Genomic DNA, 20,727 nt, shown 5'->3' with positions numbered 1-20,727 from the left:
CATCCTCTCACCTACCCACTGTTTCTATTCATCTAGCCATTCAGCTATCAAACTATTCATCATTCATTCATTCATTCATTCCATTTCTCATGCTTGATTGCTCACCTGCCTGCCGTCCTTCTTTCCTTCCTCTCCTTCTCTCTTCTAACCACCAATTCATTCACCCAGATCTCTGTCCATCCATTTGTCCATTCACTCCTTTGTTTGCTTAGTCACTGACTCATTTATTCATTTGCTCATCTTTTCTTCCATTTTTGCATCTATTCATCCATCCGTCTCCCTACCTTCTCTTCCGGTACACATCCAGCTGCCCCTCCTGGGTCTTCTTCAATCATCACCTCCATTCCTGGCCATCCAGTGGCTTTCCTGAGGCTTAGAAAGAGCTAGAAACCCCAAGGCATTCAACCTTTCTTTCCCATAATGACAGCCTTGCTGAAAGAAAAGACAGAGTGGAGAGAAGCCCTGGATGGGGTGACAGCATGTGGCCCCTATGACACATTCCATGCCAGGCCTAGCTGGGGACAGGGAGCCTCCAGCCCCCTTGACCACCTTGTCTGGTCCCCATCCTCCCCCAGTGTGTTATGCTGGCATCTGCATGTGTTTTGTGTGGCCCTCTGCAAACTCAGGCATCCTGGGCTCCGTTTCCAGCATGACCCTATTGTCTGTCACTTGCAGACTCCCTGCTTTGTGAGGTTGAGCCCTCCCTCCTGGTCCTTTAGGAAGCCCAGGGACTTCCACAAGCTTTTGGCAGTTTGGGGGAGGAAGCAGGACTTGCAGTCTCCTAGCCAGCTCCTCCTGAGCCTCAGCAGGCCCTGCTGAACTGTATCCTTTCTAGGTCCCGGCCCTGCTGTCCCTAATGTGCCCTGAATTGACCCTTTCCTCAACTGCTTCATGAAATCTCCTCTTGGTGGCCTCTGTGTGTGTCCTGGAGGATGGTCCTGAGGTCTGAAGATGGCCTGGACTTGCCTGGTCCTCCTCTGTCCCCCTTGCTGGCCACGGATTCATTTATCTCTTGGATGGAGCCGATTCACCTTCGCAGCCCTTGCTTGGTCAAGAGCTGCCCCCTTTATTTATTCACAGAGTCATTGATTCATTCAGATGTTTCATTTTCTTTTCTTTTCTTTTTTTTTTTTTTGAGACAGGGTCTTGCTCTGTCACTCAGGCTGGAGTGTAGTGGCGCTATCTTGGCTCACTGCAACCTCCACCTCCCAGATTCAAGCGATTCTCCAGCCTCAGCCTCCGGGGTAGCTGGAACTACAGGTGTGCACCACCACAACTGGCTAATTTTTGTATTTTTAGTAGAGACAGGGTTTTACCATGTTGGCCAGGCTAGTCTTGAACTACTGACCTCAAGTGACCTGCCCACCTCGGCCTCCCAAAGTGCTGGGATTACAGGCATGAGCCACCGCACCCGGCCAATGGATGTTTCTTGAGTGCACACTATCTGCCAGTCAGTGGGGTTGGCCCTGAGGGTTCAGGCTGAGCCAGACCAGATCCACCTGTACTCAGGCGGCACTTTCTGTTTAGAGGGTGAGACAGGCAAGAAGCAAGTAGCTGAGCACATGGATGTGCCATGTGAGTTGGGGGAGGTGCTGAAGTTAGAGTGGGTGGATACAAGAAAGGTAATCCAGGAGGGCTTCTTGGAGGAGTCGACATTTAAGCCCAAAGCTAAAGGTCGGGAAGGGGCAGTCACAGAGAGGGAGGGAACGGTGTTCTAGGTGGAGAGAAATGTGAGTGCAAGGGCCTAAGGCTGGAGAGGGCTCTGCAGATGTCTCCAAGGAACAGGGCCTCACAGTTGTCTGTGTGCTGAAAAATCTGTACAACCTTTGCTCAGAGGTGGAAACTAAGGGCCAGAGCAGCAGAGTGCCCAATATTCCCATACTTCTGTCCCCAAGCCCTCCCAGGTCCTGTTGAAAGCTGGTGGGCTCTGTATCTCCCCTTCCCCTCCCTCAGACCCCTCCTGCAAGCCCTCCTCCCCACCCCTACCCCAGGAAGTCCAGGCTGGTGGAGTAAGTGGGGCACGGCTGAGCCATGAAGGCTGCCTCAGTGAGATCTGGTGGGGGCAGTATTGCTTTTTATTTTTTGGCTCAAAGGTCAAAGTTCAGGAAGAGGTAAAGTGGGGGCTGCCTAAGTGCCCTCATTAGAGGCTGTATCTGTGCCTGTGCCCCTGTCAACAGGAGAGCACCTCTTACCCTACTGTGGATGCTAACGACCCCCTTTGCCGGTACCTGCCCTGAGATGGAAAATCTCAACCCCCGGCGAAGAGGAAGGGAGGAGAGTAGCTGTCCCCTTCTCATGGCAAGACAGGCTGGGTATAGCCAGATGCCAGCTTTGTTCACCCTTGCAACCCTGTCCCACCTGCTTCCACAACCTTCCCTGGCCTCAGTTTCCCCAACTGCATTCCTCCTTCCCCTCTGGCCCTGCTGCCTCTTGTTAGGGTTTTCTCTGTTCCCCTACTCTCCCCTCTTCTCCCTCCCAGACCCTGTGCCTCCATCTTCCTCCTTCTCTTTAGTCTCTTATTTATTGAACAGAGTCTTACTGCATCCCAAGATGTGCCAGGCACTGGGCCAGGTAAGAATGTGACAGAGAGAGCATTCCTGCCTCGTAGTGGCCCTGGGCTAGCTCTTTCTCTCTCAGAACCTAGCATATAATAGGTGCCGAAATAATGTTTGTTGAATGACTGAATGAGTGTCTCCAAGCCCTCCAGCTCTTAGTGTCTGTTTCCTTCCTTTCTCTCTCTATCTCTTCTCTTCCCAGCCCTCTCTGTGCCACACCCTTCCTCCATCTGCCTCTGTAGCCCCACATCTCTCCCATGCACATACAAGCTCCAGACACACAGTAGGCACTCATTAATAATGGTAATATCAACTAACATTTATTGAATGTTTACCGTGGGGTGGGCCATGGGCAAGTACATATGAGCATGGCCTCATTTGTCTCAAATGTTTGTTGAATGAATAAATTAATGGGTTAGTTATGGAATGAATGGATGAACTGCCTCATCTTTTAGTGTGCTGTTTCTTTATTTTATCTTTGTTTTTGTCCCTTTCAGTCTCTCTGCCTTAGTAAGTACTCAATAAATGACTAATATATGAGTGGGTGGGTGAGTGGATGGGCAGTTGGATGGATGAATGGTTGGATGTGTGGATAGGCAGATGGATGGATAGACGAGTGATGGATGGATGGATGGATGGGTGGGTGGATGGATGGGTGGGCAGATGGGATGGATGAGTGGGTGGATGGATGGATGAGTAATGAATGGATGGGTGGACAGATGGAGGAGTGAGTCGATGGGTAGATGAATGGATGAGTGATGGATGGATGGATGGGTGGGTGGATGGATGGATGGATGGATGAGTGATGGATGGATGGGTGGATGAGTGGGTGGATGGATGATGGGTGGGTAGGTGGATGGGTGGATGCTGGGTGGATGGATGTATGGATGAGGGATGGATGGATGAATGGGCGGGTAGGTAGATGGGTGGATGAATGGATGGATGGTTGGGTGGATGGGTAGATGGATGGATGAGTGATGGATGGATGGATAAGTGGATGGATGGGTGGATGGATGGATGGGTGGATGGATGGATGAGTAATGGATGGATGAGTGATGAATGGATGGATGGGTGGGTAGGTGGATGGGTGAATGGTGGGTGGGTGGATGGATGGATGAGTGGGCGGATGGATGGATGAGGGATGGATGGATGGATGGATGGGTGAGTGGATGGGTAGATGGATGGATGGACGGATGAATGATGGATGGATGGGTGGATAGATGGAGGAGTGGGTGGATGAGTGATGGTTGGATGGATAGGTGGGTGAATGGGTAGATGGATGGATGGATGGATGGATGGATAAGTGATGGATGGATGGGTGGATAGATGGATGAGTGGGTGGATAGGTAGATGGATAGACGAGTGATGGATGATGGATGGATAGATGGATGGGTGGGGTGAGTGGATGTGTGGATGGATGGGTGGATAGATGTATGGGCAGTCTGTGCATTTCTTTCTGTTTGTCTCCACTCAACACACAGTAGGTACTAGCTATAGTTTGTTGGATAAAACTTTCCTTAGTTTTTACATCTGCCCCACCTACCTCACCCTGTTCCTTGTAGGGCTTCAGCTGCCCGCATCCCGCCACAGTCTCTGGGTCGCTAAGGCCAGGGACAGTGGGGCAGACAGGGGATGAGCCCTCCCATCAACTTGCCTCCCTACCTCCTCCAGGAAGCAGCCGCAGAGCCCCAAAGCCCCTGCCCCTCAGCCGCCCCCCATCCTTAAAGTCTTCAACCGGCCCATCCTCTTTGACATCGTGTCCCGGGGCTCCACTGCCGACCTGGACGGGCTGCTCCCCTTCTTGCTGACCCACAAGAAACGCCTAACTGATGAGGAGTTTCGAGGTGAGCCACCCAGATGGGCATAGCCAGTGGGACAGCCAGGGGTGTGGGGGAAGCCTGGCATTGGGGGCCCCCTTTCCCCTCAGCTTCTTTCTTTGGGTCAGTGGACTGCATTGGCCTGGAAAGTGCACCGGACAGGGAGTCTGGTCCTGTGTGTCCTTCACCATGTTACTTAACCTCTCTGGGCCTCAGCTACCTCCATTTATTCATTCTTTCATTCATTCAGCACTTATGTATGAAAAGGTTAGTGTAGTGGGTAAGCAGAGTCCACCTACCTGGGTTCAGAGTCTACCTTTACCACTTAAGCGATGTGTGACCTCTCTGAGCCTCCGTTTCCTCATCTGTAAACTGGGGAGTAATCACAGCATACTCCTGGCTCTGCAGAGCTCTCCTTGCTCTCATCCCACAAAGAGCCCAGCGCAGGCAGCTGGAGTCCTGGAGCTCCTGCTCCCCTGAGGGAAGGTCTGGAGGGATGGGCAGGGTGTCCAGGCTGGTAGTCCTGATTCTACTTCTTGGGGTCTGCTCCACCCCAGCCCAGCTTTAGGGCTCCTCTTCCTAGGCTGAAGCCCCAGCCCAGAGAGCTCACCCTTCAGCCTTGTCCAGATTCAAAACACCCGCCTCAGGACACCTGCACCCTCCACAGCCCCAGGCCTTACCTGTGAACACCTGCACCCAAATCGGCCACCTGCGATGTGCTGGGTTCTGGGTAAGCCATTATTAAACTGGCTGTGATCTCACAAGTCAAGATACCATGCCAAGAATTGTGACACCAAGGCTGGGCACGGTGGCTCACACCTGTAATCCCAGCACTTTGGGAGGCCAAGGCAGGAGGGTTGCATGAGCCTGGGAGGCTGAGGCTGCAGTGAGCTGTGATCATGCCACTGCACTCCAGCCTGGGTGACAGACAGGAAAAAAAAAAAAAGAATTGTAATACCTGCTATGAAGAAGGGCCCATCTTGGAAGGCGGACCATGGTTGGTCTACAGCCTAAGTCTGAGGAGGCTTCAGGGATGTCAGATGTTTTTTTTTTTTTTTTTTTTTTTTTTTTTTTTTTGAGACAGAGTTTCATTCTTGTTGCCCAGGCTGGAGTGCAATGGCATGATCTCTGCTCACTGCAACCTGCAACCTCCGCCTCCTGGGTTCAAGTGATTCTTCTGCCTCAGCCTCCCAAGTAGCTGGGATTACAGGCATGTGTCACCACGCCTGGCTAATTTTGTATTTTTAGTAGAGACAGGGGTCACTCCATGTTGGTCAGGTTGGTCTCAAACTCCCGACCTCAGGTGATCCGCCCGCCTTGGCCTCCCGAAGTGCTGGGATTACAGGCATGAGCCACTGTGCCCAGCCAGAAGAGGACATTTTTTAAGATTTCAGTTACTTTAAGTAAATTAAGTTCCCAAACAGGGTGAACAAGTCTGTGCTACATCATCCACATATACCTTTATCAACCTGTTTTTTTTTTTTTTTTTTTTTTTTTTTAGAGATAGGGTCTCATTCTGTCACCCAGGCTGGAATGCTGTGGTGTGATCACAGCTCCCTGCAGCCTTGAACTTCTGGCCTCAAGCAATCCTCCTGCTTCAGCCTCCAGAGTAGTTGGGACTACAGGTGCAAGCTACCATGCCTGGCTAAATTTTTTTTCTTTTTTTTTAAGAGACAGGTCTCACTATGTTGCCCAGGCTGGTATCAAACTCCTGGCTTCAAGCGATCCTCCTGCCTCAACCTCCCAAAGTGCTGGGATTATAGGCGTGAGCCATTGAGGCTGGCCTCAACCTCATTCTTACCCGAAACAATACGATGCAGTATCATTGTGTCCATCAGGAAACAATTGCTGGAGCCTGGCATGGTGGCTCATGCCTATAATCCCAGCACTTTGGGAGGCCAAGGTGGGTGTATCACCTAAGGTCAGGAGTTTGAGACCAGCCTTGCCAACATGGTAAAACATTGTCTCTACTAAAAATACAAAAAAAAAAAAAAAAAAAGAGCCAGGCTTAGTGGCACACACCTGTAATTTCAGCTACTTAGGAAGCTGAGCCAGGAGAATCACTTGAACCTGGGAGGTAGAGGTTGCAGTGAGCCGAGATTGCACCACTGCACTCCAGCCTGGGCGAAAGAGCGAGGCTCTGTCTCAAAAAACAAACAAAAAGACAGTTGCTGGATTTATGAAAAATATTCATTCGTGGTTCCCGGCCAGGCAATGTGGACTCATTTGGAGGCACAAGTTTAGAGCTGTGGGAGGACGGGGCTTCTCTCTGCTCCTGGAGTAGCTCAGTGATGGCATGAATAATCTCATTCACAGATAACCCATGTTTAAGCCCTGGCCAGATGAAATGGCCTTTCCTGGTCCACCAAGTACATGAGGCAAAGGTGGGGAATCTTGGGGTAGAGCGAATCCTGGGAGACGGATGCTGGCACCTGTGCCTTTAGCACCAGGCTGGCTTGTCAAGGCCTCTGGCTTCTCCTGAATTCAGGACTGAGTCGGGGGCTCTTAGCATAGTCCAGGAACCCCCAGACGCATGTGTGTCTGTGCATGAGTGAGGGTGGGGGACTCTAAGATAGGCTTAGGAGGTGGGTCTCTGAAATTGCAGAGGCTAGTATATGTGCATAGAGGGAGACTTACTGTGAGGTCCATGATACTAATTAAGTGCCAGGGCCCCCGGCTAAGGCCCTTTCTGAGGTCCTCGACCTAGTCCACGTCCCACAAAACCTGGATCCGTTCCTGCATGGCTAAAGGGTCATGAGCTCATCCGATTATCAGGGAAGTCTGGGACACCCTCCCGTGCCCCCACCTCCCCTCCGCAGAGTTTCACAACCTCCAATTTGGCAATTGTCAATTTAGAGCTCCTGGCCACAGCAGCCCACCCTGGGCAGAGCCACTTCGCCACCTGGTGGCTTGTTCTTGGAACTGCATGTTCCACCTCATCTCTGGGAAGATCCTGCTCCTGACATCTCCTCCCAGGACCCAGGCGTCCCCTCCCTGGGTCTATAACCTGTGTCTGAAAGCCCGAATCCAGGGTCTCTAGTTCCACTTTGGGTCACCTATGGTTTGGAATTACCTGGGGTGCCCAGCTCTCCCCTTCATTCAATGTGTGTTAACTCAGCAAATGGTTGTTGGGCACCTACCACATACCAGGCACTGTGCTTGGCAGAGGCTGAACGATAGTGAGCAAAGCAGATATCACCCTGCCCTCAAGGTGCCCACAGGCTCCTGGACAGGACCAGCATTGACCAAGCAACCACAGAAATAAACACACAGTTATGAACTGTAACAGGTGTCAACAAAAGGCTGTACTGGAGGATTTGACCTAGTCAGGGAAAATCCAGGAGAGCTTCCTGGAGGAGGTGACACTTGAGCAGAGTCTGAGTGAGTTGCAGTTAACCAGGTGAAAAGAGGAGGGAGGAATGTTTCAGTTTGGGTGGGGGTTCAGAGACAGCAGGTGCAAAGACCCTGTAGTTCACCGTGGTCAGTTGCTGTCTGAAATGACCATTCCAGCTGCTATATGGAAAGTGGAGGAAGGAAGGCCAGAGAGGCTGGGGGAAATGGGGAAATGAGGGAGGTGTCTTAGGCATGTGAGAGGGACGGTGGCTGGGCCATATTATTCCATGAGAGGGATGGTGTCGCCTCTGAGCTGGGCGCCAGGTGGACAGCGGGAAAGCAACTGGGAACGAGGCTTGTCCCAAACAACCCTGCTCCTGGAAGGCCTGAGACTAGAATTCAGGTCTCTTGAGTCTGCCTCACTGATTCCTGGCATTTAGGGAGACGGTTCCTAAATCCCATCTCATGGATTGATAACAGCAACAGTAATATTTATCAAAGACTCGTATCTGCCTGGTACTGGGCTAATCAACAAATACTGATTAGCTCTTCAATTTCCCTTCATAGCTTTAATTTAGCCAGAAAGGACCCTAAACAGAGAAATGGTCATACAGCTGTCGGGAGCAAAGCCAGGCCTCAAACCCAAGGTGCCTGGCTTCAGAACGGGCACCTGAACCCACACCTGTGTCTCCCACCCTCTGGCCATTCCTGAGCCCCTGGCTGATTTTGCCCTGTCCTTGATTCACAGGGGAGTTTTCAACTTACTCTTTTGAGATATAAATCAACTCAGGTAACCATAAAAATAGCTACAACAGAAAGAAACTTGCAAAGAGACATCAGCAAGCGTTAGTGGGAGGCGTTAAGAACCCGCTAGTACCAAACGGAGAGTTGACTTCATGAGAAAGATTCGATAGTGGATGAAACCTTCAGGGTTATTATTGTTGCACCCCCTAGAACCCCCAAGATTCTCTCCTGGATCCCCTAAGGTCAGTTGACATCCACTGTGGCACACAGTCCCACACTTTGGGGAGCGCTGCACCCCTCCACTCCCTTCTAGGGGCACCAGTGTAAATGCTTCATGGGAAAAGGATTCGATGCTCTGACAGGTGGGTGAATGCTGCCTAGTGTGTCTTGCTTTTAGAGATTCACAGTCCCTGTTAGTGTATGAAAGGCTCTGAGGAGTCCTGTAGCAAGGAATTATGATTGGCTTTGTTTAACCCAGCATTCTCACCATTTATTTGTTTATGAAGCACTTAACATAAATCTTTTCAAGGACCGGGTGTGGTGGCTCACACCTGTAATCCCAGCACTTTGGAAGGCTGAGGTAGGAAAAGCACTTGAGGCCAGGTGTTTGAGACCAGCCTGGGTAACAGAGTGAGATCCCTTCTCTATGAAAATAAAAATTAAAAAATTAGTTGAGCATGGAGGTGCACACCTGTAGTCTTAGCTGCTACTTGGGAGGCTGAGGTGGGAGGATCACTTGAGTCCAGGAATCGGAGGCTGCAATGAGCTAGGATTGCACCACTATACTCCAGCCTGGATGACAGAGCGAGACCCTCTCTCTCAAAAAAAAGGATATTAATAAATAAAAATAGATAAAAAATCTTCCCAAATAAGATTAATTAAATAAATACCAATCTGTAGGCTGAAGCCTCTCACATTTCAAAGCACCTAACCCCATGAGTTTATTGTACCCTCTCAGCACCACTAGAGGCAGAAAGATAGAGTGGCCCTGGGTCCCCACTGGACAGATGAGGAAACAGGCTCAGAGAGGAGATGTTGACAGCCAGGATGTCTGAACCCCTACCCAGTGCTCTGTACCCCGATGCGTAGAAGTTCAAGGCCATGGGCTGGAGCGCCGCATCATCTTGTATGTCTCTCCTGCTAGAGCCATCTACAGGGAAGACCTGCCTGCCCAAGGCCTTGCTGAACCTGAGCAATGGCCGCAACGACACCATCCCTGTGCTGCTGGACATCGCGGAGCGCACCGGCAACATGCGGGAGTTCATTAACTCGCCCTTCCGCGACATCTACTATCGAGGTGGGGCCCCGGGCTGGGCAGGGGTGCCACGGGGGCTGATGGAGACACTGTCCTTTGCTTGTCTGACCCCTGAGAGCTTTGATCTGGGCCTAAGTGCCAGCATGTACCCAGGACCTGACGGATGGATGGATGGATGGATGGATGGATGGATGGATGGATGGATGAAGGAACAGTAACTACCCCTTCCAACTTTGTTTCGAGTTTCAGAATAGAAGATTCCACTGGGTGCGGTGGCTCTTACCTGTAATCCCAGCACTTTGGGAGGCCAAGGGGGGCAGATCGCTTGAGCCCAGGAGTTCAAGACCAGCGTGGGCAACATGGTGGAATCCTGTCTCGACAAAAGATACAAAAAAAAAAAAAAAAAAAAAAGGCTGGGTGCGGTGGCTCACACCTGTAATCCCAGCACTTTGGGAGGCTGAGGTGGGCAGATCACTTGAGGTCAGGAGTCCAAGACCAGCCTGGCCAACATGGTGAAACCCTGTCTCTGCTAAAAATACAAAAATTAGCCAGGCGTGGTGGTGCGCACCTATAATCTCAGCTACTTGGGAGGCTGAGGCAGGAGAATCACTTGAACCTGGGAGGTGGAGGTCGCAGTGAGCCAAGATTGCGCCATTGGACTCCGGCCTGGGCAACGAGAGCAAGACTCATCTCAAAAAAAAAAAAAAAAGATACAAAAAAGCCAGGCTTGTTGGTGCACACCTGTAGTCCCAGCTACTTGGGAGGCTGGGGTGGGAGGATCACTTGATCTTAGAGGGTCAAGGCTGCAGTGAGCTATGATTGTTCCACTGTACTCCAGCCTGGGTGACAGAGTGAGACCCTGTCTCAAAAAAAAAAAAAAAAAAAAAAAAAAGATTCCAAGATTCTGAGATGCAGCGAGTCTAGTGATCACGAACTCTGGATCCGGCCCTAAGACGCTGTGGTGGCAGATACTCTAAGGCTCTACGATAATGAGTCCTGAGCTCACAAGCTCTAAGAGGCAAAGGCAGCAGGGGGCCAAGAACCCGGCCAATCCCCGGTTCTGAATTCTGAGATTCTGCAAATCAGAGTTGACCTTCAGATGCCTGGATATTAAGATTCAAAATCCGTGAACATTGTATCTTGAGTCCAAAATTCTGGGAGGCCAAAGTACTGTTGTTTCCTCTAGGATTTTTCTTTTTTTTTGAGACAGGGTCTTGCTCTGTCACCCAAGCTGGAATGCGGTGGTGTGATCATGGCTCACTGCAGCCTTGACTTCCTGGGCTCAAGCGATTCTCCCACCTCACCCTCCCAAGTAGCTGGGACCACCGGCATGGACCACCATGCCAGGCTAATTTTTAAAATTTCTGTAGAGACAGGGTCTCACTATGTTTTTGTATTAGTCTGTTCTCATGCTGCTATAAAGAACTGCCCAAGACTGGATAATTTATAAAGGAAAGAGGCTTAATTGACTCACAGTTCCGCAGGGTTGGGGAAGCATCAGGAAACTTACAATCATTGTGGAAGGGGAAGCAAACATGTCCTTCTTCACATGGTGGTAGGAAGAAGAAGTGCCAAGCAAAAGGGGGAAACGCCCCTTATAGAATCATCAGATCTCTTGAGGACTCACTATCGTGAAAACAGCATGAGGGTAACTGCCCCCATGATTAAATTACCTTTCACAGGGTCACTCCCATGATACATGGGGATTATGGGAACTACAATTCAAGGTGAGATTTAGGTGTGGACACAGAGCCAAACCATATCAGTTGCCCAGGCTGGTACTGAACTGCTAGGCTTCAGCAATCCTCCTGCGTCAGCCTCCTGAGTAGCTGGGACCACAGGTGTAAGTCACCAGGCCCAGCTAATTTTTAACATTTCTGTAGAGATGGTGTCTCACTGTGTTGCCCAGGCTTGCCTCAAACTCCTGGGCTCAGGTGATCTCCCTCCTCAGTCTCCCAAAGCGTTGGGATTACAGGCATGAGCCACTGCGCCTGGCCTCCTCTAGGATTTTTAAAGCATCTTATGAATCTAAAAAGTTCTCACATTCAGGATTCCACAAACTAGGTATCCTCTGGGCTTGAGATTCTGCTTCTGCGATGGGTCCCGGGGAGTATCCGAGGACCTATTTGCTGCCCTTGGGTGTCGCTGGGCAGGATTCTGCCTGCATCCCCCACCCCAATTTCTACATCCTGCACCCCACCCCCACACCCAGCAAGCCTGGCTAGGTCTCTGCCCCGCCAGGACCCTGGATGACTGTCCCCTGCCCCCAGGTCAGACAGCCCTGCACATCGCCATTGAGCGTCGCTGCAAACACTACGTGGAACTTCTCGTGGCCCGGGGAGCTGACGTCCACGCCCAGGCCCGTGGGCGCTTCTTCCAGCCCAAGGATGAGGGGGGCTACTTCTACTTTGGTAAGGAGGGGCCTGGTGGGGGCTGACTGCATGCTGGAGAAGCATGGCCGGAGATAGCGTGATACTGGTTGGTGTCTGCAGCCCTGACCATCCCCCAGACACCCAGGGCCACTCTGGCCATGGGCGCAGGCAGCACTCTGGAGCACAGGCTGCACATCGGTCTTGGTCACAGGGCCCTTGCCTCTGAGGTGTAAGTGCCATGGGGGAACTTGGCACCATGGACCTGGATTCAGGTCCTCACTCCAGTCAGGCACGGTGGCTCACACCTGTCATCCTAGCACTTTGGGAAGTCAAGGCAGGAGGATCGCTTGAGGGCAGGAGTTTGAGACCAGCCTAGGCAACATAGCAAGACCCTGTCTCTTTTAAAAATTTAAAAAATGGCTGGGCACGGTGGCTCATGCCTGTAATCCTAGCACTTTGGGAGGACGAGGCAGGCGGATCACCTGAGGTCAAGAATTCGAGACCAGCCTGGCCAAAGGCATAGTGAAACTCCATCTCTACAAAAATAACAAAAATTAGCCAGGCATGATGGCGGGTGCCTGTAATCCCAGCTACTTGGGAAGCTGAGGCAGGAGAATCGCTTGAACCTAGGGGACAGAGGTTGCAATGAGCCGAGATTTCCTCATTGCACTCCAGCCTGGGTGACAGAGTAAGACTCCATTTCAAAAAAAAAAAAAAAAAAAATTAGGTGGCATGGTGGCATGTGCTTGTAGTCCCAGCTGCTTGGGAGGCCGAGGCTGGAGGATCACTTGAACCTAGGAGTTCGAGGCTGCAGTAAGCCGTGATTGCACCACTGCACTCCAGCCTGGAAAACAGAGCAAGACCCTGTCTTTAAAAAGCAAAAAGAAAACAACAAAAAAAGCCAAATCCTCACTCTGCACTTTCCAGGCATGTGACCTCACTTCCCTGAGCCTCACCTTCCCCAGCTATGCAGTGGGGATCATGAGAGGCCCTTGGGTTGTGATGTCAGCGCCCAGCTCTGTACTATTTGTGTCCTTTAATCTGGTTTATGCTGGGACCAACAGCCCCATCACCAGCCCACCACTGCTGTTGTCATCATTGGACTCATGAAATATTTTGAATTTTGCCCCTGCTTAAAGGCATTCATTATGTGCAGCTCAGGGACAAAGTCACACAAATAATTCCATCATCAGCTGGGTGCGGTGGCTCATGCTTGTAATCCCAGCACTTTGGGAGGCCGAGGTGGGCGGATCACTTGAGGTCAGGAGTTTGAGACCAGCCTGGCCAACATGGCAAAATCCTGTCTCTACTAAAAATACAAAAATTAGCCAGATGTGGTGGCATGCACCTGTAATCCCAGCTACTCGGCTGAGGCACAAGAATCGCTTGCACCCAGGAGGTGGAGGTTGCAATGAGCCGAGACTGTGCCACTGCACTCCAGCCTAGGTGACAGAGTGAGACTTTGTCTCAAAAAAAAGAATTCCATCATTGGATATGTCCAGCCCCTCACAGACTCCAAATCACATGGCTGTGCCCTTAACTAGCCACACCCCGTCTCCCTGGCATCACCCAGAGAAACGTGCAGTTCATATCCACTGCTGGTGCTGTCTCTGTCATCATCCTCAGAGTGCCACGCTGTCCGTCCCCTGAGTGTCTGTAGGCAGAGTCCCAGCCTGGGCCCCCTTTGCTGACCTCCCACCCTCCACCCTGGCCCGTAGGGGAGCTGCCCCTGTCGCTGGCTGCCTGCACCAACCAGCCCCACATTGTCAACTACCTGACGGAGAACCCCCACAAGAAGGCGGACATGCGGCGCCAGGACTCGCGAGGCAACACGGTGCTGCACGCACTGGTGGCCATTGCCGACAACACCCGTGAGAACACCAAGTTCGTTACCAAGATGTACGACCTGCTGCTGCTCAAGTGTGCCCGCCTCTTCCCCGACAACAACCTGGAGGCCGTGCTCAACAATGACGGCCTCTCGCCCCTCATGATGGCTGCCAAGACGGGCAAGATTGGGGTGAGTGTGCGGCTGGGGGCACAGCTGATCCACCCACTCGTACCCCTCTACACACACACACACGAGGGTCTGCTGTGCATGCACCTCCCAACATGCCAACCCCAGTGTGCAGATGTCCCAGCTCAAGAACCTGCTATGGCTCCCTAGTGTCCAGCCAAGCTCCTTAGCTTCATCCCTGAGCCTCTCGCCTCATGTCACCCTACTGGATGTTCACCCCTCCACCCCCACCAGCCAGGATGAGCCACTGATAGGAAACTGAGTCCCAGGGCCCTAGCCCAGCGGTGCTCCCCGCCTCAAACCTGTTGAATGGCCCTGCCCCAGTTCCTTCCCTTTTCTGGGCCGCACAGCATGGGGCCTGGAGAAGGGTTTCTCAACTTCAGCAGGATTATTTTGGGTGGCAGTTTCTTTGTGGTGGGGACCGTCTTGTGCTATTGCCGGACATTGATCTGCATCCCTGGCCTCTACCCACCAGATGCCAGAAGCACCTCCCCTTACACTTGTGACCACCAAAAATATCTCCAGAACATTGCTGAATTGTCCTCTGGGGGGGCACCATGGCTGTGATTGGGAACCAAGTCTGGAGTACCCTAGAGGCAGGAGCACCTGTCCAAGCCCTGGTATTACCACTTCCCAGTGTGTGACCTCAGACATCTCATTTCCCTTTTCTGTGCCCCAGTTTCCTTGTCTGTAAAATGGGGATATAAGAGTGTCCTCTGGTGTGGTGTTGTGACAAATGCGGTGATCCACATAAGGCTCTTAGGAAGGAGCCCAGGAGGGGCAGTAAATGCTCACTTACACGTCTGTAATGCCAGCTACTTGGGAGGCTGAGGTGAGAGGATCATTTAAGTCCAGCCTGGATTATTTGAGATCCCAAATAAATAAAAACAGAAATAAAAAAATAAATAAAAATGTAGCAAAAATTACCAAAATTGCAATTATACCATGGCCCTGAGGCAGTAGAAAGGCTCCTGTTTAAATCCTGGCTTCGGCCGGGCTCAGTGGCTCACGCCTGTAATCCTAGCACTTTGGGAGGCTGAGGTGGGAGGAGCACTTAAGCCCAGGAGGTCGAGGCTGCAGTGAGCTGTGATGGTGCCATTGCACTCCAGCCTGGGCAACAGAGCCAGACCCTGTCTCAAAAAAATCCTGGCTGTGCACAGTGGCTCACGCCTGTAATCCCAGCACTTTGGGAGGCTGAGGTGGGCGGATCACCTGAGGTCAGGAGTTTACAACCAGCCTGGCCAACATGGTGAAACCCCATCTCTACTAAAAATACAAAAATATTAGCTGGGTGTGGTAGCGGGCACCTGTAATCCCAGCTACTCAGGAGGCTGAGGCAGGAGAATTGCTTGAACCTGGGAGGAGAAGGTTGCAGTGAGCTGAGATCGTGCCACTGCACTCCAGCCTGGGTGACAGAGAGAGACTCTGTCTCAAAACAAAAACAAACCCCCAAATCCTAACATTGCCTGACCTTGGGCAATTCCCACCCCTCTCTGTGCCTCTGCTTCCCTGTATGTAAGCCAGGGAAGGAGGAGTGGTAACAGGAAGGACCGCATATGATCGTCAGTATTATAATTCACATATCATTAAGATGGATTCGTTGCTATTTTAATGGCATGAAGAAGATATTCATTACAATTAAGATGTTGAAGGCTCATCCAGGTTCCATCTGGCTCCAGCTGACTGGTTAAGTGGCTTCTGGAACACCCTTCATTTTTCCCAGCCTCCACTCTTTATCTGTAAACCAAGATAATAAGAGCAAGAATTAAACAAGATGAGGAAAGGGTCCTCCAGCAGCCGGTGCTCAGCTGTTTTCTGGGGAGGCGTCATGTGCTGAGCTGGGCCCAGCCCTGGGAGTCTTTCCAGTGTGAGCCCCCTGACCCTCCTGGCCCCCTGTGCAGATCTTTCAGCACATCATCCGGCGGGAGGTGACGGATGAGGACACACGACACCTGTCCCGCAAGTTCAAGGACTGGGCCTATGGGCCAGTGTATTCCTCGCTTTATGACCTCTCCTCCCTGGACACGTGTGGGGAAGAGGCCTCCGTGCTGGAGATCCTGGTGTACAACAGCAAGATTGAGGTGGGCTCCAGGAGGGGGCATGGGGTGCGAGGAAGGAGGGGCAGGGCTGGGAGCAGGGATGGGGCCCTGGGGCTGGGCTGGGGGAGACAGCCCCAGCCTCTGGTACCCAACGTTGTGGGTCTGTTGGCTGAATGCAAGAGAAGGTGCCAACTAAGTGCCCAGAACAGTGTCTGCCATGTGAGGAAATGAGGAAGACTTGTGGGAAGATGGACTTTTGGGGCAGGTAGGACTGGGTTGGGATCCTGGCTCTGTAACTTACATGCTGTGTGTCTCAGGACAAATGGCTCCACCTCTCTGGGTCTCAGCTTCCTCGTTTGTAACCTAGGGATAAGGATCATGGATATCCCATGTGGCTGTTGGGAGGACCAAAGAGGTTAATTTTAGAATGGCCTGGCACAGAGTAAACATTATGTCGGCTTTTACCATTCATGGTTGTTATATGAACTTTTGAAAGCTCTTTTTTTCGGCCAGGCACGGTGGCTTATGCCTGTAATTCTAGCATTTTGGGGAGCCAAGGTGGGCAGATTGCTTGAAGCCAGGAGTTTGAGACTAGCCTGGGCAATATGGCGAAATCCCATCTCTACAAAAATAAAAATAAAAATAAAAATTAGCCAGGCATGGTGGTGCGAGTCTGTAGTCCCAGCTACTTGGGAGGCTGTGGTGGGAGGATCACCTGAGCCTGGCGAGGCCGAGGCTTCAGTGAGCCGAGATCATGCCACTGCACTCCAGTCTGGGTGACAGAGTGAGACCCTGTCTCAAAACAAACAAACAAACAAAAAAACCAAGCTTCTTTCCCCCACTTAGCAGTATTTTGTGAACATCATTCTGTACTTTTAAATATCCTTTGGTAATATTGTCACTGCATGTAAATGTACCATATTCAAATGAACCGTTCTCTTATTGCTGGTCGCTTGGGTTTGTTTCTGCCTTTATCAGGAATAACACTACAAGAGCATCTCTGTGACCGGGTGGGGTGGCTCACGCCTGTAATCCCAGCACTTTGGGAGGCCGAGGCGGGTGGATCACGAGGTCAGGAGATTGAGACCATCCTGGCTAACATGGTGAAACCCCGTCTCTACTAAAAAATACAAAAAATTAGGCAGGCTTGGTGGCGGGCGCCTGTAATCCCAGCTACTCGGGAGGCTGAGGCAGGAGAATGGCGTGAACCCAGGAGGCGGAGCTTGCAGTGAGCCGAGATCGCGCCACTGCACTCCAGCCTGGGCGACAGAGCGAGACTCCGTCTCAAAAAAAAAAAAAAACAAGAGCATCTCTGTGGCTGCGTTATTGCACAAATCATGATTATAGAGAAACTCAAGTTAATAAAGGACTAGGAAGCTATACAAATGGAGTAGAACGTGCTGGGGACTGGGTGTGGGTGGTCTCCCTTCTAGCCCTGCCCTGTGGCTTACTGGTCTGTGAGCTTGGCTTCCTTGCAAGACCTCATTTCCCTCATTTTTTGAATTAGTGACCATATTGATTTAAATTAGTGGTGGCAGGAGGTTTAGCATCTCAGGTGCAAACTGATTGATTAGTAGTGTCTACCCAGGGAACTGTATGAATACAATTGTGCAGGGCTCAATTATTGATGTCTGCCCTGGGTTCAGAATTGGAGAATTGTGGTGAGTCAATCATTTATCATCTTTGGGCAAAATTTCTCAATCTTTCTCTCTGAATCAGAATTTCTGAGAGTGGAGGCCAGGATTTATACTTGCAGCAAGCTACATAGATGATTTTGCGGCCAGCAGCTTGGTACTATCCACAGACTGGAGTTTGGGAACCATGAGAATAAATGTCTTTTTTCTTTTTTGAGACGGAGTCTCACTGTTGTCACCCAGGCTGGAGTGCAGTGGTGCGATCTAGGCTCACTGCAATCTCCGCCTTCCAGGTTCAAGTGATTCTCCTGCCTCAGCCTCAGGAGTAGCTGGGATTACAGGTGTGCACCACCACGCCTGGCTAATTGTTGTGTTTTCAGTAGAGATGGGGTTTCACCATGTTGGCCAGGCTGATCTTGAACTCCTGACCTCAGGTGATCCGCCTGTCTTGGCCTCCCAAAGTGCTGGGATTATAGGCGTAAGCCACCGCGCCTGGCCTGAAAATAAATGTCTTTTAAGGGACTTTCCAGTTCCGAGTTCTGTGATGCTAGAGTAGGGTGGAAAGGTACATTGAGGCAGAATCGGGCAGAATCTCAAATGGTGAGTGCAGGAGCTTGGGGCTGATTTTCAGTATCTGTCCAGTTCCCCATGAATCCTTGAATGCAGCTGAGGAACGGATGGAAAGAGAAAGTGCTGTCCAGGTGGAGGGTGGGGGAAGGCACACCCAAGGCAGCCTGCCTGGACCCCCCCCCCCCAACCTCAGGAAGGCAGCCCCCGACCACCCTGCCTCTCATAGAACCGCCACGAGATGCTGGCTGTGGAGCCCATCAATGAACTGCTGCGGGACAAGTGGCGCAAATTCGGGGCCGTCTCCTTCTACATCAACGTGGTCTCCTACCTGTGCGCCATGGTCATCTTCACCCTCACCGCCTACTACCAGCCGCTGGAGGGCACGGTGAGTGCCCGGGGACCAGGCAGGGCTGGGGCAGGCACTGGGCTGAGCCACACAGGACTGGGGCACAACCTCATCCTTCTGGATCCCCTGTAGGAGGAACTGGAGAAGGTTTAGGAACAGGTTGGGGAGGCGCCCTCCAACATCCAGGGGTGGCCCTGAGCTGGGAGGAGGAAGACTCAGGAGGAAGAGAGTGAAGGAGGAGGCTCCATGGGATGCAGATGTTTCGGGCCTGGGGGAACATCTGGATTGGGGGCCAGATGTTGGAGGGGCTGGGTGACGACTTGTGTGCCCTTGCTGCTCCCCAGCCGCCGTACCCTTACCACACCACAGTGGACTACCTGCGGCTGGCTGGCGAGGTCATTACGCTCTTCACTGGGGTCCTGTTCTTCTTCACCAACGTGAGTGCCTGGGCCCCGTGCCCCCGACCCTGCCTGCCCTCCTCTTCTCTTCCTGCACCTCTTTTCTCTCCCTCACTTTCTCTTCTCTGTCCTCCAAATGGTCCTTCTCCTTTCCTTCCTCCTTTTATTTTCCCATTTCTCTTCTACCTCCTCCAATCCCATGTTCTCCAGCTCTGCTTTTTTCTCCTTTTCTAACAGGAAAGAGTCCTTTGTCTTTTCTCTGTACCAGCCTCTGCCTCCCTCTCTTCTATCCCTTTCTCTGTCTCCTCTCTCCTCCTCTCCTCTCCTGCTGGCCCCACCCCTTTCACGTGCCCCCTCCTGTCTTCCAGATCAAAGACTTGTTCATGAAGAAATGCCCTGGAGTGAATTCTCTCTTCATTGATGGCTCCTTCCAGCTGCTCTAGTGAGTAGAGGTCCCTGGGGGCAGCTTCCGGGTGAGGATGGCGGGTTTGGGCTGCTAGGTCATCCAGATTCAGGAGAGAGGTGACTCTATTAGAAATGAATGCACCCAACCTGGGCAGCTCTAACCCAAAGTCAGGACAAAGCCACAAACAATAGGGTCTTCTGGTTAAAGAAAAATTCTGATTGCTAGGGAATTATCATATACACCATGGATAGAAATAATTTTAACCTCTTATGCTGGTGAATGATTGCTAATGTCTGCCTGAAGTGCATGTTAAGAATTTTGTGCCTGTGTCTGTGTTTAGTGGGAAAGAGTTGGGATTGATTAATGATGTCTGCCTGGGACAGTGAATGAGAGAGTTACTGAGTGTGTGTTACCTCTTCCACATTTCCCTTAGAGTTGGAGGATGATGAAATTCACTTAGCCACAAAATCTCCACTGAACACCGCTAAATCTTTCTTTAGCAATTCAAAGGGGCATCACTTCAGGATCTTCTGGGACCTCAGGATTAATTGCCAGCTAATTGAATGTTCTTGTTAACAGAATGCTGGGGAACCCTGCTAATCCACTTTGTTTCTTTTCTGGGGGTCTAGAAGGCATTGGGAAGTCCTGATACCCTGGAGGGCTTGGAGGTGTGTCTCCCCCTCCAGAGCCTCATTGTCCCCTCTCCCCTCTGGCCTGTCTTGTGGTCTCTGCTGCACTGCAGCTTCATCTACTCTGTCCTGGTGATCGTCTCAGCAGCCCTCTACATGGCAGGGATCGAGGCCTACCTGGCCGTGATGGTCTTTGCCCTGGTCCTGGGCTGGATGAATGCCCTTTACTTCACCCGTGGGCTGAAGCTGACCGGGACCTATAGCATCATGATCCAGAAGGTATGGGCTGGGAGGACCCTCTGGACTCGTGTGTTCCTCGAGGGAGTCACACACACCACATGCACACTTATGCGCCTGCAGACCTGAGGATGCCGGGTACCATGGGGGCAGGAGGCATGGTCTGGACACTGGGGTGGGACCAGGGTGGAGATGGAGGAATGGGGAAAGTGAGAAACCATGTGTCTCCTCTTTGCCTCCATAATCCCGCTGGGGTCTTTAGATTCTCTTCAAGGACCTTTTCCGATTCCTGCTCGTCTACTTGCTCTTCATGATCGGCTATGCTTCAGGTGAGCTCTGGGTGCTCAGGTGGGCCTGGCAGGGCTGGTGCAAGGAAGG

The 20,727-nt window shown here is 51.6% G+C and overlaps 1 protein-coding gene across 2 annotated transcripts in view; it reads left to right on the top strand.

The window, feature by feature from the left end:
* Positions 1 to 20,727, top strand: part of TRPV4 (transient receptor potential cation channel subfamily V member 4) — a 50,631-nt gene that overhangs the window by 20,663 nt on the left and 9,241 nt on the right. For both annotated transcript variants that reach the window (XM_055236641.2, XM_063614436.1), the window contains 10 exons: positions 4,227 to 4,399; positions 9,594 to 9,746; positions 11,975 to 12,115; positions 13,795 to 14,093; positions 15,992 to 16,171; positions 18,560 to 18,718; positions 19,024 to 19,116; positions 19,446 to 19,519; positions 20,226 to 20,391; positions 20,612 to 20,678. In XM_055236641.2, coding sequence (XP_055092616.1) covers positions 4,227 to 4,399; positions 9,594 to 9,746; positions 11,975 to 12,115; positions 13,795 to 14,093; positions 15,992 to 16,171; positions 18,560 to 18,718; positions 19,024 to 19,116; positions 19,446 to 19,519; positions 20,226 to 20,391; positions 20,612 to 20,678 — 1,505 coding nt within the window. The remainder of the gene's footprint in view (positions 1 to 4,226; positions 4,400 to 9,593; positions 9,747 to 11,974; positions 12,116 to 13,794; positions 14,094 to 15,991; positions 16,172 to 18,559; positions 18,719 to 19,023; positions 19,117 to 19,445; positions 19,520 to 20,225; positions 20,392 to 20,611; positions 20,679 to 20,727) is intronic.

This window comes from Symphalangus syndactylus, chromosome 13, assembly GCF_028878055.3.
Source record: "Symphalangus syndactylus isolate Jambi chromosome 13, NHGRI_mSymSyn1-v2.1_pri, whole genome shotgun sequence".
NCBI lineage: Eukaryota > Metazoa > Chordata > Mammalia > Primates > Hylobatidae > Symphalangus > Symphalangus syndactylus.
Note: the sequence above shows the minus strand (reverse complement) of the source record. Positions and strands in the feature narration are given on the sequence as shown.